Genomic DNA, 19248 nt, shown 5'->3' with positions numbered 1-19248 from the left:
TGTTCTAAGTATCTAACTATTCTTTCATCGAATCCTTAAAATAACCTTAAGAGGGGGAGACACTGTTTTCTCCTTTTTATGAGCAACCTGAATTCAGAGAGAGAATATGAATGAATTTGCCCCAGATCATACAACTAGAAAGTTGTGAAATCAGGTTTCATAGTTCAGTATTTTGATTCCAAAAGTGCATATCCTTAATCATGACACTGTGCTAGATATGGGGAGTTGCTAAGGTAAGGGGAGTCCAGTAGCCAAGTATAGATTTGATATTCTAGAAATAAGAGAATTACTGAAGGTTTTACTTTAAGCCTTTACAGTTATTATAGTACAAATTTTATGTCGCCTCTAAGTTCCTTAAAGTCAAGAAAAGTCTTGTTCATTCTGAAACTCTACCTCCAGTCTCTAGCACATTCTCTTATATATCATATTGGCTGCTTAGTGTATGGTGGTTGTTGAATAAATTCTCAAGAGAGATTATGCGAAGAGTGACTATTCACCTTTATCCAAATTAAAGCATTTAGATATTTTCATAAATAACATATATACACAAACATACACTCACATATTTCTTCACAGAGTTATAAGCTGGAAGGTAAAACAAGTTGAGAAAACTTGGTTTTAAAATCTTAAGAAATAATTAAAAGCATTTTTTTTAAAGATTTTATTTATTTGACACAGAGAGAGAGAGATCACAAGTAGGCAGAGAGGCAGGCAGGGAGGGTGGGGAAGCAGACTCCCTGCTGAGCAGAGAGCCCGATGGAGGGCTGGATCCCAGGACCCTGAGATCATGACCTGAGCCTAAGGCAGAGGCTTAACCCACTGAGCCACCCAGGCACCATTTAGTTACTGTGCTAAATTACTGTTGATAATGCAAAAAATTATTTCATTATATGACATTGTCAAACCATGTCAGCTTATTAGGGTTGTGAAGATGTTAACATTTAGAAGAGAGACATAAAGATGACAAAAGGAAAATAAGAAAGCAAAGAAACAAAACAGGAAATAGGAAACAAAGTAAGCAGACAAAAGGAAATTGAGGATGACTTATAAATTTGTGTTTACTTTACAGGGGACAGAAAGGAAATAGGATACGCAGTTTACAAATAGACTAAGACTTGGTTCCCTGAATGTTGTTCTATTGGCTCAACTCCCAATACAGATAATCCTTAAAATTTTCCCGGTTGGGTTTTCAAATAACCTCTACTTCTTTAGTATGAAGAGACATGTCAGCTGCCTTTATACAATGACCTGAAATTAGATGCGTAAGTTGTTACACAGAGCAAAATGACAGTTCTGCCTTGCAACCATTAGTTCTATTTAGACAGCTTTACCATATTTATCCAAACAATAGTACTTGTGTAATTATTTTTTTAATATAATTTTATAATTTTATTTTTTTCAGTGTTCCAAGATTCATTGTTTATGCACCACACCCAGTGCTCCATGCAGTATGTGCTCTCCTTAATACCCTCCACCAGGCTCATGCTATGTCCCCAACCCCCTCCCCTCCAAAACCCTCAGTTTGTGTCTCAGAGTCCAGTCTCTCATGGTTTGTTCTCCCCCTCCAATTTCCCCCAACTCAGCTTCTCCTCTCCTTCTCCCAGTGTCCTCCGTGTTATTCCTTATGCTCCACAAGTAAGTGAAGCCATATAATAGACTCTCTGCTTGACTTATTTCACTCAGCATAATCTCCTCCATTCCCGTCCATGTTGATACAAAAGTTGGGTATTCATCCTTTGTGATGGAGGCATAATACTGCATTGTATATATGGACCATATCTTCTTTATCCATTCGTCTATTGAAGGGCATCTTGGTTCTTTCCACGGTTTGGCAACTGTGGCCATTGCTGCTATGAACATTGGGGTACAGATGGCCCTTCTTTTCACTACATCTGTATTTTTGAGGCAAATACTCAGTAGTGCAATTTCAGGGTCATAGGATAGCTCTATTTTTAATTTCTTAAGGAATCTCCACACTGTTTTCCAAAGTGGCTGCACCAACTTGCATTCCCACCAACAGTGTAAGAAGGTCCCCCTTTCTCCACATCCCCTCCAACACTTGTCACTGTCTTGTTGATTTTGTCCATTCTAACTGGTGTAAGGTGGTATCTCAATGTGGTTTTGATTTGAATCTCCCTGATGGCTAATGATGATGAATATTTTTTCATATGTCTGTTAGCCATTTGTTTGTCTTCTTTGGAGAAGTGTCTGTTCTTGTCTTCTGCCTATTTTTTGACGTGATTATCTGTTTTGTGTATGTTGAATTTGAGGAGCTCTTTATAGATCTTGGATATCAGCCCTTTGTAGTGTCATTTGTGAATATCTTCTCCCATTCCTTGGGTTGCCTCTTTGTTTTGTTGACTGTTTACTTTGTTGTGCAGAAGTTTTGATCTTGAGGAAGCCCCAAAAGTTAATTTTCGTTTTTGTTTCCTTTGCCTTTGGAGACATGTCTTGAAAGAATTTGCGGTGGCCGATATCTAAGAGGTTACTGCCTATGTCCTTCTCTAGGATTTTGATAGATTCCTGACTCATATTGAGGTCTTTTATCCATTTCGAGTTTATCTTTGTGTATGGTGTAAGATAATGGTCAAATTTCATTCTTCTATACACAGCTGTCCAATTTTCCCAGCACCATTTATTGAAGAGACTCTTTTTTCCACTGTATATTTCTTCCTGCTTTGTCGAAAATTATTTGACTGTAGAGTTGCGGGTCCATATCTAGGCTCTCTACTCTGTTCCACTGGTCTGTGTGTCTGTTTTTGTGCCAGTACCACGCTGTCTTGGTGATCACAGCTTTGTAGTAAAGCTTGAAATCAGGCAACATGATTCCCCCAGTTTTGTTTTTCTTTTTCAGCATTTCCTTAGCAATGCGGGGTCTCTTCTGGTTCCATACAAATTTTGGGATTGTTTATTCCAGCACTTTGAAAAATGCTGGTGGAATTTTGATCGGAATGGTATGGAAAGTATAGATTGCTCTAGGCATTATAGACTTTTTAACAATGTTTATTCTTCCAGTCCATGAGCATGGAATGTTTTTCCATCTTTTTGTGTCTTCTTCAATTTCTTTCATGAGTGTTCTGTATTTCCTCAAGTACAGATCCTTTACCTCTTTGGTTAGGTTTATACCCAGGTACCTTACAGTTCTTGGTGCTATAGTAAATGGTTGATTGATTGATTCTCTAATTTTGATTCTCTAATTTCCTTTTCTCTAATTGATTCTCTAATTTCCTTTTCTATATTTTCATTGTTAGTGTATTAGAAAGCAACTGATTTCTGTATATTGATTTTGTATCCTGCCACATTACTGAATTGCTCTGTGAGTTCTAGTAGTTTGGGGGTGGAGTCTTTTGGGTTTTCCATATAAAGTATCATGTCATCTGCGAAGAGAGACAGTTTGACTTCTTCATTGCCAGTTGTTGTCTGATTGCTATTGCTATTGCTAGGACTTCTAGTGCTGTGTTGAACAAGAGTGGTGAGAGTGGACATCCTTGTCGTGTTCCTGATCTCAAAGGGAAGGCTGTCAGCTTTTCCCCATTGAGAATGATATTCGCTGTGGGTTTTTCATAGATAGATTTTATGAAGTTGAGGAATGTTCCCTCTATCCCTATACTTTGAAGTGTTTTAATCAGGAATAGATGCTGTATCTTGTCAAATGCTTTTTCTGCATCCATTGAGAGGACCATGTGGTTCTTCTCTTTTCTCTTATTGATTCGTTCTATCACATTGATTGATTATGTAGTTATTTTATTGAATGTTTAGTTCTAATTTTATAAAAAAAGTGAGTGGGTAGTTTATTTTCAAAATGCTTATGTTAATGTAAGAAGAGTAGCCTTTATAAATGTCCCCAGTTTACACCAGTGAAAATAATTAAGTATACCAAAATTGCAGTCAGTTAGATATGCATTTTACTTAAGATTATATGTTATTTTGTTGAAGAAAAACTCAAGAATTTTATGAAATGTTGGAAATACAGTGATTGTCCGTTTATGTCTAAAAGGCAAGGAGGTATTAGGGATTCTTTGTTTTATTATAGTGTCCATGAGAATGTCATGTCCATGACATTCAAGTTTCCTCTTTTGTTCTCACACATATGACTAAATATAGACATTTACAGGAAAGCATTATATACCAAATAGAAATGCCTATAATCTGGTTCTGTTCTCTATTAAATAGAGGGACTAATATCTTGTTTGTTAATCTACGAAAAAATTTTTGAAGCATCTATTGCAGTTTGGACAACCTTTTTTAACAAATGGGTGGTAATTATTGTATCAGCATAGGATAATACTTACTGTAATAACTAAACTAGAACATATGAGTGGCTTAACATAATGAATTTTATTTCAAGTTTATGTACTAGTTTAGTGCAGATGCACAATGTGTTGGATGACTTTCTTCCTTTTAGTGACTCAGGAACCCAAACTTCTTGCATTTCCTGGGGCCTCGTGGTGTCATGTAGTTTGCTAATAGAGAAATAAACAGTGGAACAAGGACACAATACTTTTGCTTACTTTGCATTGGCAAGAACTAGTTTCTTGGACACCTTAGTGTTCACCCTGAGGGAAATGTCTTGACTAGATGATTGCCTCCCACCAATAACTTCTACACAATGTAGGGGAGAACACAGATTACTTGTGAATGGCTAGCCAGCTCTGTCACAATAATAATAATGTTGATAGTAATACTGTATTAGTTTCCTGTGGCTACTGTTAACAGATTACCACTAACTTGCTGGCTTGAAAAGCACAAATTTATTCTCTTAAGAGTTTCGGAATTCTCAAGTGCAAAGTGAGTTTCACTGGGTCAAGATCCAAGTGTATACAGGGCTGCATTCCCTCTGGTGACTCTAAGGGGGAATGTGTTTCCTTGTCTTTTCCAGCATTTAGAGCTCCATTCCCTGCACTCCTTAATTCTTGGCTTCTTCCTCCCATCTTCAAAGAAAAGTGTCTTGCTTCTTTACCTTAAACTCAAGTCTCCCTCTGATTCCCTCTAACAAGGACACTTGTGATTACATTTAGATAATTCAGAATACTTTCCCCATCCCTTAATTTCAGCACATTTGCAAAAACCTTTTTGCCATTATGAAGTAATATCACAGGTTTTAGGGATTAGGACCTTTCTAACCTTTGGGGCCATTTTTCAGCCTGCTGCAAAGAGTTAACATATATTGAACATTTAATATGTGTTATGTTTATTCTGAGAACTTCTCAAGTCTTCATTTGTCTGTTTACTTGGTTTATTCCTGATCTGCTCTGCTTGCAGGCTTGCCTGTTTTTCTCAGTTAGGGTTTCTTTCTTTCTTCCTTTCTTATATCTTCCTTCCTTCCATCCCTCCTTCCTCCTGCCTGCCATTTTTTGGAAGATGTATTCTTCACTTTAATGTCTAAAAATTTTAACAAAAATCCTAGACTCTCAGAATTGGATATTATCTAGAGATTATCTAGTCTAACCATCCTGGTCTGCTAGGATTTGGGATGGAGGTACCTGTTCATTCTTTGGTGTGTATTTCTCTGGGGCTTTGGAGAAAGTACTTTAAATCTATTGAGCTCTTTTGGATTATTGCTGTATAGAAACTCTTTCCTTTTTTCCTGCCCAAATCTGGCTTTTTCAGTTAACCTTTAAAATTGAATTGTGGATTTTTTTTCCTTTGCATCCTTTTTTCCCCACAAAAATGTTGAATTTAACTTGGCCATTCTCATAATCACAAAGAAAATGACTTCATAGGAAAAAGGAGGCACTTTGTTTGGATTAACACCATTTTCCAGGACTTAAAGCCATTCACAGGTTTTGTAAAACAAAGGAGTAGCAAATAAGCAATTAATTATATAAAATATGGTAATAACTGGTTGAAATTAAGCCCAAAAACAGACATTCTTGATTTAGAATCAGCATATAGAGGAATTATGTCCTATCATAGATTCATTCAGGCAACAGTTTTATGGATCACATATTAGTTGCTAGGGATACAAAGATGATTAGGGCATAATCCTAGGGGATATAATATTCTAGTGAGGACATAGACACAGACATTGACGCAGTATTGTAAGGGGGATATGTACAAAGATGTGATGTTTATAGTTGTAACAGAAACCACAACTCAAGGTAATTTAAACAATTCAGGGAATTTATTGATCATGTGTTGGTATATCGGAAGCTTACAGAGACAGAGGAGTCTTGCTACAAAGGCTCAAGTAAGCCTTCTTCCTTACCCCTTTTTCCTGTTTCTCCTCAGTGCTTTCTACAGATCAACTTTATTCTAAAGCTGGCTCTCTTTGAAGTTGTGCAGTGACCATCCCCAGAAAGAGAGCTGCTGTCTTCTGACCATCAGACTAAAGTCCTGCGGTTCATTCTGACTAGATGAACTTTGATCTTCTGTAACCCCTTCACTGGTTTAGGGAAAGTACAGTGGGGAGTGAGGTGAAAAAGAAAAATTTAGAACTTTCCAAGTATTTAGTATATCCCTGAAAACTGATATTAGTCTTACTTGGTTTTATTATTTCTAATCAGATTTTTAAAATTATTTCTAATTGGATTTTGTTAATATAATGAAAATCAGGAATTCTTAATGGTGCGAAGTAAACTCAGAAGAGGATCCTACTTCAGTGATTTTCTTCTGAAATTTTGGAAGCATAAATATTAAATTTCCTGTTTTTCTTCCTTTGGACATCTTTGACATTGTGTTCATTTCATTGCTGAAATTAAGAACCTGACATACTGTCTTTTCTCTGTTACTGCTTCCCTTGTAACTGGAGCAGTAGGGTGGGTTTTAATAGTGGGTTTAAATAGTTCATGGCTTGGCCACTTTAAGTTTCACTTACATTTATAGTAGGAAAATGTCAAGGCGAGGAATGTCAGGGCTTGATGACATAATGACCTGATTCGATTTAAGCTGTGACTTAGGAAACCTGTTTCTTACTTTGCCACCAATATACATTTGGTTAGGCTCTTCATAGTATATAATGCTTCAAAAACTGAATTACTAATGCACAACTACTTTGATTTAAATGTAAATACTTGCGTTTGTTCTTTTTGTACAGTCTCTGGTTCACCACATTTGCATTCACTGCAGTTCTGTTTCTCTCTATCACAGTGTTCTTTCAGGAGCCAGAGCATGTGACACTGCTATAGGATTGCCAAATCTTATTTTGAAGAATTTGGGCATGAAGAGAATAGAGGAGAGGGATTATTTACTAGTAGTCCAACAAGGCTAAATAGAATCACATTCTGCATCCCAGTACAGTTGGAGCAAGGCCGTTGAATCCAGGAGAAGCCTGTGTACGTGGGCCATCTGGTAATCCAGTACTGCAGGAGTGTAGGCCTCTCAGCTCAGGAGCCTATGGAGGTGTATTCAACACTCCTGGTGGATAAAGGTTCCTGCCCTGACTGAAAAGAGAATCACCTCCTTGTGCTTAAATTGTATAAAATTTCCTTTATTTGCTAATAAAGGAAAAAAGCCTTGTGTGTTTTCTGGTGAATTATATGATGATTATGTCCAACGCATAATAATAATAGCAAATGGTTTTGTAGCCCTTACTGTGTATCAGGCACTGTTCTAAACATTTTACATATATTAGCTCATGTAACTTCTCCAACAGCTCTGTGAGACAAGTTCTTTTTATCCCCCTTCTGCGGAGGAAGAAATTGGCACAGAAAGGACAAGTAAGTTGCTCAAGCTCCCACAGCTTAGTAAGGGACAGAGTTCGTATTTAAATCTAGATAGTCTGGGACCAGAGTTTTGCTTTTAGTCACTATACCTTCTGTCAAGACTGAAACTGTAATTAAATATAACATCAGTAACATTATTTATTATGTTTTGAAACAAGTTGACATTTTGAAACTTACCTACTAAATATTCAACATGCTTGTTTTTTATTCTAGGAGAAGACTTTGCAGTTGTACAGCAAGAAATTATTATGATGAAAGACTGTAAACACCCAAATATTGTTGCTTATTTTGGAAGCTATCTCAGGTACATTGTTTGTTTCCCATCACCTGATTGATTTAACAAAATAAAATCAGCTCTAACCGCATGTTTTGTAATTTTCTTCATGCTTTAAAGATAACAGGACATTTTCACATGAATGAAATTTTTATTTCTGACCTGTTTATGTTAATTCTGTGACCAATATTGGAGTCTGTGATTTGTCTCTTGTACTCTTGGGAATTCTGGTTGTGGTTTCAGTGAGGAAGCTGGTGAGTAAAAATTAACTTTTATGGTTAGTCTTCCTGTGGTACACTAGAGATCTAAACATGCCATTCCATGGCCCCTTATTTCTGGACTTGGGTGGATTTAGAAAGTCAGGAGCACCTCTAACTGCAAGGATTTTAGTAGACACTTTTTCCTTCTTTTGTGCTTCTAGCCTCAGGGTACTGTATCATCCCTTCCCTTCATTTTGACCAAAGGAATAGGAACTCTAATTATTTCACTGACTTCTTACTTCTCCAGGTCGTAAAGTTAACTTAGACCATGAATTGGTGCCCTCTTTGGTTTGGTAGGACCACACCAGGTTCCCCAGGTCTTAGTCCATAGGGGATGAACCCAAGGTTCAGTCTGTTTTTCCACTCACTTCTGTGTGTAGTTATGAGCTGAATGCTATGACCTAGTTGTTTTTAAGGTTCCTCCCAAAAGGAGGATTAGAGAATGTTTTCTTCTTTTTTTTTTTTTTAAATGATTTTATTTATTCATTGGAGAGAGAGAGAGAGAACTTGAGAGAGGGGGGAGCATCAGAGGGAGAAGCAGACTCCCAACTGAGCAGGGAGCCTGATGCAGGACTTGACCCCAGGACTCCAGGATCATGACCTGAGCTGTTGTGTAACCAACGGAGCCATCCAGGTGCCCCAACTATGGTCTTATGTATTAAAAAGAAACTGTTAACATTTTATTCTGATCTACTGTAAAAGATAGAAGTAGCTTGTTGCAGCTTCCCTTGTCCTGTGGTCCAGGTGCCAAAAATCCCACTTCTCTCTTGGGGTGCAGGCACAGCATATGGAAAAGACAGGGCATTTCTGCCCTCCCTTCTTTCCGGCTTGTGAAAAGCCAACCAGACCAGCTCTTCTTGATTCTAACCTCTCTTGAACAGCTTCGATTGCCCCACCTTCATCAAGATTGAAGAGTAGGTTTAATGGAGACTTCAGTTAACATGGGGACAGGTAATACTCCCAGGTCAATGACTGTTAATACATTTTGAATGGGTTCTATAACAGCCAATTTAAAACCACTTTAATGGTGAGTGTTTCAAACAGTAACCTAACACAGTTTCTGCATCAGTTTTTATTTTATGGACAGACCCAGCACAGGCAATTACTGTCTCAGGTCAAAGAAACTGTCTCTCTCTCTCTTTTTTTATTTATAAAGAATTTATGTATATGAGAGACAGAGAGTGAATGGGAGAGACAGGGAGAGAGAATCTGAAGCAGACTGTGCTGAGCCGATCCCAATTGGGGCTTGATCCCCTGACCACAAAATCATGACCTGAACCTAAACCAGTTGGGTGCTCAACTGACTGAGTCACCCACCCAGGCATCCCAGAAACAGTCTTTTAAAATCAGTTAAGTTTGTGATAAAAATAATCGATTGTGCCAGTATGTTAAAATCATCACTTCAGAGCAATTTTGCTGTTACTGGTCCTGACAAAATGACCTACTTATCCTTAGTTGAGAAGCATAACAAAATGTTTTTCTCCCCCAAGAGCAAACAAGTCTTTGATCTAAGAGTATTTCTCAAACATGGTCTAAATCTGCTGGAACTGTGGGACCATTCAAAGCTTAATGTATTGTTCTAGGATAGCCCCATCCGTTTATATGGCAACCTTGGTCTTTTTGCAGTTGAGACAATAGCGTATTCAATAGTTAAGAGCCTTTGAGTACTGAAGTGAGATTGAGTTGGTTGAGTCATGACTCCATCATTTATTAACCTAATGACGTATAGCAAATTACATAACCACTCTGAGCCTCCATTTTCTCATCTATAAAATGAGGATAATAATAGGTACATTACATGATAACTATGAGGATAATGGGTAAATACATGTAAAGTGTTAAGAACAGTGGTTAAAATATAATGCTCCATAAATACTAACCCCTATTACTACTACTTTTGCTACTATTACTATTACTCTTTCTTAACCGTTTTTAAGTGTTATCATGTTAGTGTCTCATTTGATCTTTTCAACAACGCTGTTATTAATACTACTCTGGTAGATACTACTTCCATTTTATAAATAAGATGCTTGAGAGAGTTTAATATCAAGTATTTAGTTTACAATCTGATTTCAACTTTTTGACAGAGTAGAGTTCTAGTTCTTTCTGTAATACTGTGCTCATGAATGACATGACTTTTGATGTAGTCTTTCTCTTCCTTGCCAAAGAACTGGAAATAAACTGCCAACTCCCCCACCCCCACCCCAACCACCAAAAAACCCCACAAAAAACCCTAACACTAAACTAAAACTGGACATTGGACTGTCTAGGTTACTTAGGCACGAGTCTTCCTACGCAAGTTAGGCAGCAAAAGATTTTTTCTTGTTACCCACCAAAATGTGAATTCTTCTTGAGTTTGTATCTACTTTTGGTGATAAATCTTGGTTTTGGCTTGGGACAAATAGTGCAGCTCTTTACACATTCATTACTTTTACTTCTAGACATGCGTCAAGAGAGCCAGTTAGGTTATGCGTAACAAAAATTCTATTTACCTTTAGATTCAGGAATTGTGTCTTCTGACTATATTCTGAATATCCTTTTTAAAGTAAACTTTTTATTGGAGCATAAGGTACATACAGAAAGTACACAAATTTATGTTTTGTGTATAGCTAGATGGATTTTTTTAAAGGGTACTTTTAATCCAAATATAAGCATATGCAGAGCGAATTGCCCAGAAACCAAAGTAAAATGACAAAATTAAAATCATTTTTTCGGTAGAGCTATCTGTGTTAGTTTGGAGTTGTATGATCTAACATAGGAAATGCTGGTTTAAATAGATTTTATTCTATAACTGGCATAGCTGATGAAAGTGATAGGAAAGCAAACAGTAGTATGACACAGAACAGCAATTAATCCTCTTTCTCTAGCTCTTTTTTTCTCTAGTGATTCTTCAATTCTTTCCTAATTAAAGTTCAGACTCAGCCAAATTTAGAGTGTGGAATACTAATGATTAGACTTGCAGGGTGTCAGAGCTGGAAGGAACTAAGGGTTTTATCACTAGGCCCACTCTTTTTACTGATGAGAAAATAGGGTGCTGGGTCAGTGACGCCTTTAAAGGTCATCCAAAAATGGATGGATCTAAACCCAGCTCTGGTTTTAAACTAGGATTTAAACCAGGCTGTGTAGCTCCCTGGTTGGCTACCTTTTTGGTATGTCATATTACTCAGCCCGGGAAGGCCAGATTTCATCTCAAAGGGAACATGGTTTCTTGGATTCCTTCTCATTACCAAATGATTTTACAAAAGACAATGAGCTTGTTTTTTCAAACTTGATACAAACCCCCTAAAATATATAGTGTTCTTAGCAACCTTCTTCCTTCTTGTTGCCATTATAACCTATTATAACAAATTTAGACCAAAAATGTGAGGAAATTGAGCTACTGTCGTTTTACCATTAATAAATTTCCCCTTCAAAAAATCAAACTTATCCTTTGAATTTACTGAATAGATGACCAGCATATAATTCAGTTCAGAAGCCTCTTTTATAATAGGGTAGCTATGCTCATTTCCTGAAGAAATACTGAAACTGAGCTCCTGAAAAACAAAATACCCAGTGTTATTCTTTTTTTCTTTTTTTTTTTTAAGATTTTATTTATTTGTCAGAGAGAGAGAGAGTGAGCACTCACAAGCAGGGGGAGCAGCAGGCAGAAGGAGCAGCAGACACCCCACTGAGCAAGGAGCCCTACATGGGACTTGATCCCAGGACTCTGACGCTTAACCACCTGAGCCACCCAGGCGTCCCCACTAGTGTTATTCTTTTTTTTTCTTTCCCACTAGTGTTATTCTTAATAGGGCATTCGCTGCTCATCTCAATATCATTAAAAGCGTTCAGTACCTATACTGTACAACAAGGACTGGATAGACAAAACTCTCTGAAGTTTACAAAAGTAAATAATCCTGGTTTGGTGTGAATTTTTTCTGTAGATTTGAGTGTATTTATAAAACAACAGATTAAAATCATCATAGACCTATTCTTTATTCCTAGTAGAGCTTAACTATTGCTTAAGTGAATGATGACTCTTAACTTCAGGTTTCTGCTAAGCATTCTTAGCCCAACATATCCTTTCAGAACATATTAAGAAAATTGAGACAGTTCTGTTCAGTGTGAACTCTTAAAAGTTGCAGTTGAAAAACAACAAATGCTCCTCAAAAGATAAGCCAATAGATCAGAACCGTACAGTAAAAAGTTTCATTTGGATCAGATATTTTATTGGTTTTTTTAAGATTTATTCATTTAAGAGAGAGCATACAAGCAGGGGGAGAGAGAAGGAGAGGGAGAACCATGCTCCCTGCTGAGCTGAAGCCCAACGTGGGGCTCGATCCCAGGACCCTGAGATCATGACCTGAGCCACGCAGGTGCCCCTGGATCTGATATTTTAAACCTTTGAAATCAAGAGCACTAGTTTGGATGAGCATGATGTATCTCATAACATTTGTAAATCACCACCATTATTCACAAAGTGTTTTTACATTTCTCAGGATGTATAAAGGGCTATACTGGTTTTTGGAGATGTGTAAAGACAGATAAAACACAGCCCTTGCCTTTAAGGAGTTCATAATCTAATAGAAGAAATACACCTGAGCAAATAATTACTTTTGTCAAAGTGAGGGAATCAGAGGAAGCTCTATGAATAATGTGATTCCTAAATATTGGATGTTAAAGTATTATTAGGTGTTTACTGTAGTATGTGTATGTGTGTAGAAAGTTGTAATTTCTAGAAAGGAAATACATGTGTGAAAAAAATCATGAGGGGCGCCTGGGTGGCTCAGTGGTTAAAGCCTCTGCCTTCGGCTCAGGTCATGATCTCAGGGTCCTGGGATCGAGTCCCGCATCGGGCTCTCTGCTCAGCAGGGAGCCTGCCTCCTCCTCCTGTCTCTCTCTGCCTGCCTTTCTGCCTACTTGTGATCTGTCAAATAAATAAAAAAAAATCTTTAAAAAAAAAAAAAAAAAATCATGAGTTACTTAGGCGACGACTGATAGTTTCATATTAGAGCTGAAAGGGAAAGGGAGTAGTTGCAGTAGGTAAGGCCATGGAGATGTTGCCAAAAAGACACTTTTATCCCTTAATTAGGATGTGTAGGTATTGAGGATACTTGCTGAAGGTTTAAACACAAAGTGTGTATTTTGTGAAGGATGGACCTGGTGTGTAGGGGATTGAGAGTAGGCTCATTGTTCATTTTATTACAGTATACTTGTTACAGTAATCCAGGAAAGAGATGGCTATCTCTTGAGTCACGTAGAAACTGGGAGAAATTTTTTTCTAGAGCTAGAGGTGAGGCTGGAGAGGGAAAGAATCCACAGGATCTTAATAAATGGAAATGCTTTTTTGAATGCGCACACTATGGAAATACAGATTATAATTAAGTTCACTTTAATTTATAACCAGTTACCATCTTTTTTTTTTTTTTAAAGGAAGCTTTGAATTTTGGAATGTATTAGATTTACATTAAAGTTGTGAAGATCGTACAGAGAGTTCTTCTCAGTGTTCCCTAATGTTGACATCTAACGTAACCATGGTCTATTTGTCAAAACTCAGAAATCAACTTTGGTACAATACTATTAGCCAAACTAAGATACTTCATATTGATTTCACCAGTTTTCCACCAGTGTTCCTATTTTGTTTTTAGTGTTTTGGTTATACTGCCACAAGCATCATTTGTTTCCTTCAAGTACAGTAGGAGGAGGAGTAATAACAACTTCTAACCCCCTATATGTGATAGTTAGCAATGTCCCTGGCCTCTACTGGATGTCAGTAGCACCTCCCCGGTTGTGACAACCCAGAATGTCTTCTACATTGCCAAACATTCCTTGAGGGGCAAAATCACCCTCAGTGGAGAACACTGCTTTAAGCAAAAAAAATATGGTGGAACTCTCTTATGAAAATACCTTCTTATACCAGTATTGCTAGGGTGTTTCCTACAGAACATTTGTTCTGAGGGATGCTAATATGTGGTTTGAAACAAATAGGCCTATGGAATAAATAATTTGGGGAAGTAGTAAACTAAACAAAATTAGAAAAGTTTCTTCTTCCTCTCCTTTTTGTAGTAAACTAAACAAAATTAGTTTTATTTCTTCTTCCTCTCCCCTTTCCTCTCTGCTCCTTTTTATTTTAAATTTCCTTCTTCCTCCTCCCCTTTCTCCACTTTCCAACTTTCTCCATCTGCATTCTTCCTTTCTTTCTTCTCTTCCGTCTCCTCTCCCCACCCTTTTCTCCTTTCCTTCTCTCAGCTCCTCCTGCCTCACTGCAGGATTTCTTAGAGCCTTTAACCATATCAGTGGCGTTGTTAATTTCCAAGAGAAGACTATAGTATGTGACATTTCTGAAACTGGTTTAACTGTACATTGATTTTTTTTTTTAATGGGAAGTATACTTCACATAGATTTGCTGTCCAATTACCCATTCTTTGGAAATTACTAGGTTGAACTGGGGGTTGTTATGTATAATTGTAGATAAATCAGTCACCTTGTATCCCAGAATACAGAACTATCCCTCATTGTTAAAGGGGAAACAGATAGATGAATTTACTTATAACCTTTGGAATGCAGTAGTTTTTGCATGTCTGTTTAAAAATACACCAGGGGCACCGGGGTGGGTCAGTTGAACATCTGACTCTGGCTCAGGTCATGATCTCACAGGGGTCTTGAGACCGAGTCCTCTGTTGGGCTCCACACTCAACCGGGAGTCTGTTTGAGATTCTCTATTGCTTCCCCCTGCTCATGTGCATTGATAGTTCTGGTGAGGAGTTGAATTATTTTGTTGAACATGGTAGAGTAGCTATTGTCAAATGCTTTTGTTCAGCAAGATAACCCACAGTTAAGTACAGGGATCAGGGGACTGCAGTGTGGGGCCATGGCTAGCTGTCCCATCTCAGGGAGAGTGATTGGGTAGGTCAGTTTCTAGCAGACGTTCTGGAGTGTGGATTCTTGGTGATCTTGCTCCCATTTTATTTTACTTTTTAAATTACGTTATATTTGGGCAAAATATATAAATATGTAAATCTATACTTAATCAGTTTTAAGTCTGTGATATGCTACAAAGTATGGGAAAATTAAAAAGTATGTTTTAGAAATTATAAGATTGTCAGTTCAGTGAAATAGAATTAATATTAGAATGTTAGTTAATAGTAGAATGTTAGTTCCTATATGCTCTAGTAAACATTGAATTAGAAGATTAAAATCGTGAACTTCCCCCTCCTTTATTTATTTTTCTATTCCTTACAAGATAGACAACTTTACAGAATAAGAGAAAAGAATTCTAAGGAAATTTGATACCTATACTGATAACTCAAATATTTACCTCAGTGATTCTTTAAATTCAGATATCCTGGGACAAAGATTTTAGAGTGTATTGGCCTTCATAAAATGGGCCGATTGACTTGAGTCCTTTTCCTATTAGGCAGTTGGCTTGGTGAATGACCAAAAGCAGATGCAGATTTGTCATCACAAGAGGGACATTCATAGAACAGATGGAAGTTCTTTTTCTGATAGACTGTAAATGTTCAACTTTTTTTGATAATACCAGACTTAACTAAATAGAATATTATAAATTGAAAGTATCTTAGGCATCTTAAAAAGTAGAGTGTATATATAGTATACATTTTTTCAAATCCTCATTTTTTTTTTCTTTTGTAAGTTTGGAGAGTCTTTTCATAGAATGACTAGAAAATTATGGTTTTTTGTGGGTTTTTTTAACTTTTTTTTAAGATTTTATTTATGTATGTATTTACTTATTTGACAGAGAGAGAGAGGGAGATACAGTGAGAGGGAACATAAGCAGAGGGAGTGGGAGAGGGAGAGGCAGACTGAGTAAGGAGCCTAATGTGGGGCTCCATCCCAGGACCCTGGGATTATGACCTGAGCTGAAGGCTTAACGACTGAGACACCCAGGCACCCAGAAAATTATGTTTTAAAGCAGGATGGGAAAAGGGGATAGAACAGCATCAAGTGGAGGATGATGTAATATTGAAATATGTAGGAAAGCAGAGAACTCGTTTCCTATGTCCATTTTTTCCACTGAGGAGAATTGTTTTCAAATTGGAAAGGGTTAGAAAAGCGTTAAGAAGGGATTGAAGCATGAGATAAGTGAGATAATTGTAGAACAGCTAGACACTTTAAATGAATCTAAGCTTTTAGATTTATATAAATTATATCTTACTATACTGAAAAGTTAGCAGACGGGATTGGTACCCACTATCAGTGAGTATCTTTTGACGAATAGGAGAGGTGCCAAAATATTAGTGATCAGCAGTGACCAATTTGCAAATGAAAAGAAAAGGTAATTTCTACAAAGTAGACTGTTAAATTTGATGTCTGTCATCAGCTCCCACTAAGATAAATTATTAATCAGATAATTAGTGGACACTTAAAGAAGTGGTGATTATCATGACTTTAGTAGTAAGAAGTCAGTCAGTCCAATCTCTCTTGTTTTGTTTTTCCTTGAAGAAGAAAATGCCAGTTTATTTATACCTTCATTCAGTTCCAGGAACAACTTAGGTGATTTCCATAAATATACTACAAGAGGAATTATTACAAAAGGAGTAGGAAAAAAAAAAAAAAGGAGTAGAAAACAGCATACATTTATTGGGTTTATATTCTGGGTCCTTCAGTAAGCAATTTACATGTTATTTCATTTTTATCCTGAGCAGATCCCAAAACAGCCATCTCCCCAGTTTTTGTAAGATGTGTAAGAAGTCCTCAGTACCTGTTCGCTAAGCACCGGGGACAGGTATTTTACATGAACGATTCATTTGGAGCAAATGTGAAGATATGTTAGAGCAGTGATTCCCAAACATTTTGCTATTAGAACCCCTTTTATTTTATACTCTTAAAAATTAATGAGTACTACAAAGAACTTTTGTTTATGTGGGTTTTATCTGTGATACTCACTGTATTAGAAATTAAAACTTCAGAAAATTTTTGGAGCAGGAATACATAAACACAGCTTGCAGTAGCTGTCAGAGGGATGACATCATCATCATTTTGTCTAGTTTCCGGAAAATTCCTCTGGATTCTCATGAGAATACAAAGGGAAAATAACTTCTTAGTGTTATTATGAAAATGATTTTACTTTGCTGAACAGCTCTCTCCCCTCAGGGGCCCCAGACCACAGTTTGAGAATCACTATTCTTAGAGGAAGGATTCAACTAACGGAGAGAGAACAGGCTGTGGTATCTTGCATCTACACATATCACATTAGAGCTGAAGCACCATTCTGAAGTTAATTGGTTGGTGGACTTGCCAGTCTTACACCTCAGTTTAAGGAAAGGTGGACAGGTGCCAAGTGGTAACTGTAATCAGTCTCTACAGAGTAGCAAGTATATCGTCAAAGAAAAAAGTATTTCTAACATTCCTTAAACTCATTAGTACAATCACTCATACAGATCAAAATAGCTTAAAAGCAAAGCCCTTGTCGTAGCTGTCTCTGGAAGGTAGACTCCTGCTTAGGGGGTTTCCAATCAACCACTTCTGGAGCGTGTGGGCAGCAGCACAGAGGGGTGTTTCCAATTAGAAATTTGTGTCACACTGTCTGTGCTCAAGTGTTTTAAGTAAAACAATTGGAGAGCTAATAAGATGTATGTCAGAAACTAAGTGTGTGAATCAAGACTCTTTTTTTTAAAGGAATGAAATTTAACAAATAAGGACGAAGTTCTCTGCATATTTTTAATGAACCAGGTAAATGTGGAGCTGGAGAAAATCATCCGACTACTTTCTACACAATAAAGATCCAGAGGTTTTAGTTGACTTCAGACTTGCAGACCAGCAGTTGTTTTTTTGTTTTGTTTTGTTTTGTTTTGTTTTTTTAAAGATTTTATTTACTTATTTGACAGAGAGAGATCACAAGTAGGCAGAGAGGCAGGCAGAGAGAGAGAGGAAGGGAAGCAGGCTTCCTGCTGAGCAGAGAGCCCGATGCGGGGCTCGATCCCAGGACCCTGAGATCATGACCTGAGCCGAAGGCAGCAGCTTAACCCACTGAGCTACCCAGGCGCCCCAGACCAGCAGTTTTTAGAGCAGTTGCTAAGAACCTGAAGATAGCCTTTAACCAGGTGAATAGAAATATAAGTGTTCTAATAAAGGAGATAATTGTTAGATTTTCTGGGGTAGTTAGACTTCTCCCTGTGTAGCAGTCACCAGTCATAAATGCCTTCATCCTTTTGGATAAGGCCACACATCTGCCAGCCCCCGGCGTCCATCCCAAGAGTTATTAAAACCAGGCCACCGGGCGGCTCTTACTCTAACTATACCGTCATGCCTGGGTTTCATTAGTATGTAGACCACCTGGGAATTTTAGTTGCTAAAATGACTTCAGATTTCTTCTGGTCTTCATGATATTCAGCTTTGCCTCTAGAGTTAGAGTGTTTTTTCCCTTTTCATAGTTTGCTGACCTTCATGCTTGGATCCTTGTGTTCCCTTGTTACATGCTGCATCCTCCCATCACACTCACCCAGGCCGGCCTCTTAGGTCTGGTTAATCTCATCACCGCCACCATGTATGATTTGTTCCCGATAACAGCAGCACTGTTTATGTTTATGCAACTCTTGGAATAATACTTGATTCTGGATGTCATGTTTTGAAAGACATTGACAAAGTATAGACCATCAAGATGAAGGTAACTAAACTGAGTGTGCAAACCAAGCATTGTTTTACAGTGTGACCCAACCTGTTCTCGCTCCCTTTCCTGCCATTGTCTCTTCAGCTAGTCTGGGTTCCACTCAATAAACTACCCACAGTTTTCAAATTTTCATTCTCTGCTCAGACCACTTCCTGTCTATATGATGAATTCCTATTTAAACTTCAAGACCCAACTCAAATATTTCCTCCCTAGTGATTTCCCTTGACTTTCCTAGGTATTCTTACCTCTGGGTTCTCATAGAGCTTTATGCATGCCTGGATTGTGTATTTAATCAAATTCTAATCTAATCCAAGGTTCTTTTCTGTATAAGACTATATGGTAAATATTTTAGTCTTTGTCTTTTTCTCTCTGTCACAGTTACTCAACTGTGCTGCTTTGGTACAAAAGTAGCCATAAATGGGTGAGACTGTGTTTCAGTAA

General features: G+C 37.5%; 1 protein-coding gene across 2 annotated transcripts in view; it reads left to right on the top strand.

The window, feature by feature from the left end:
• The window catches only part of LOC111158411 (mitogen-activated protein kinase kinase kinase kinase 3), a 199121-nt gene that overhangs the window by 99929 nt on the left and 79944 nt on the right, over nucleotides 1–19248 (top strand). For both annotated transcript variants that reach the window (XM_022520409.1, XM_022520408.1), the window contains exon 3: nucleotides 7878–7968. In XM_022520409.1, coding sequence (XP_022376117.1) covers nucleotides 7878–7968 — 91 coding nt within the window. The remainder of the gene's footprint in view (nucleotides 1–7877; nucleotides 7969–19248) is intronic.

This window comes from Enhydra lutris, unplaced genomic scaffold, assembly GCF_002288905.1.
Source record: "Enhydra lutris kenyoni isolate GAN:26980312 unplaced genomic scaffold, ASM228890v2 scaffoldscaffold59, whole genome shotgun sequence".
In the NCBI taxonomy this organism is placed as follows: Eukaryota; Metazoa; Chordata; class Mammalia; order Carnivora; family Mustelidae; genus Enhydra; species Enhydra lutris.
This window is presented reverse-complemented; position numbering and strand designations above follow the sequence as displayed.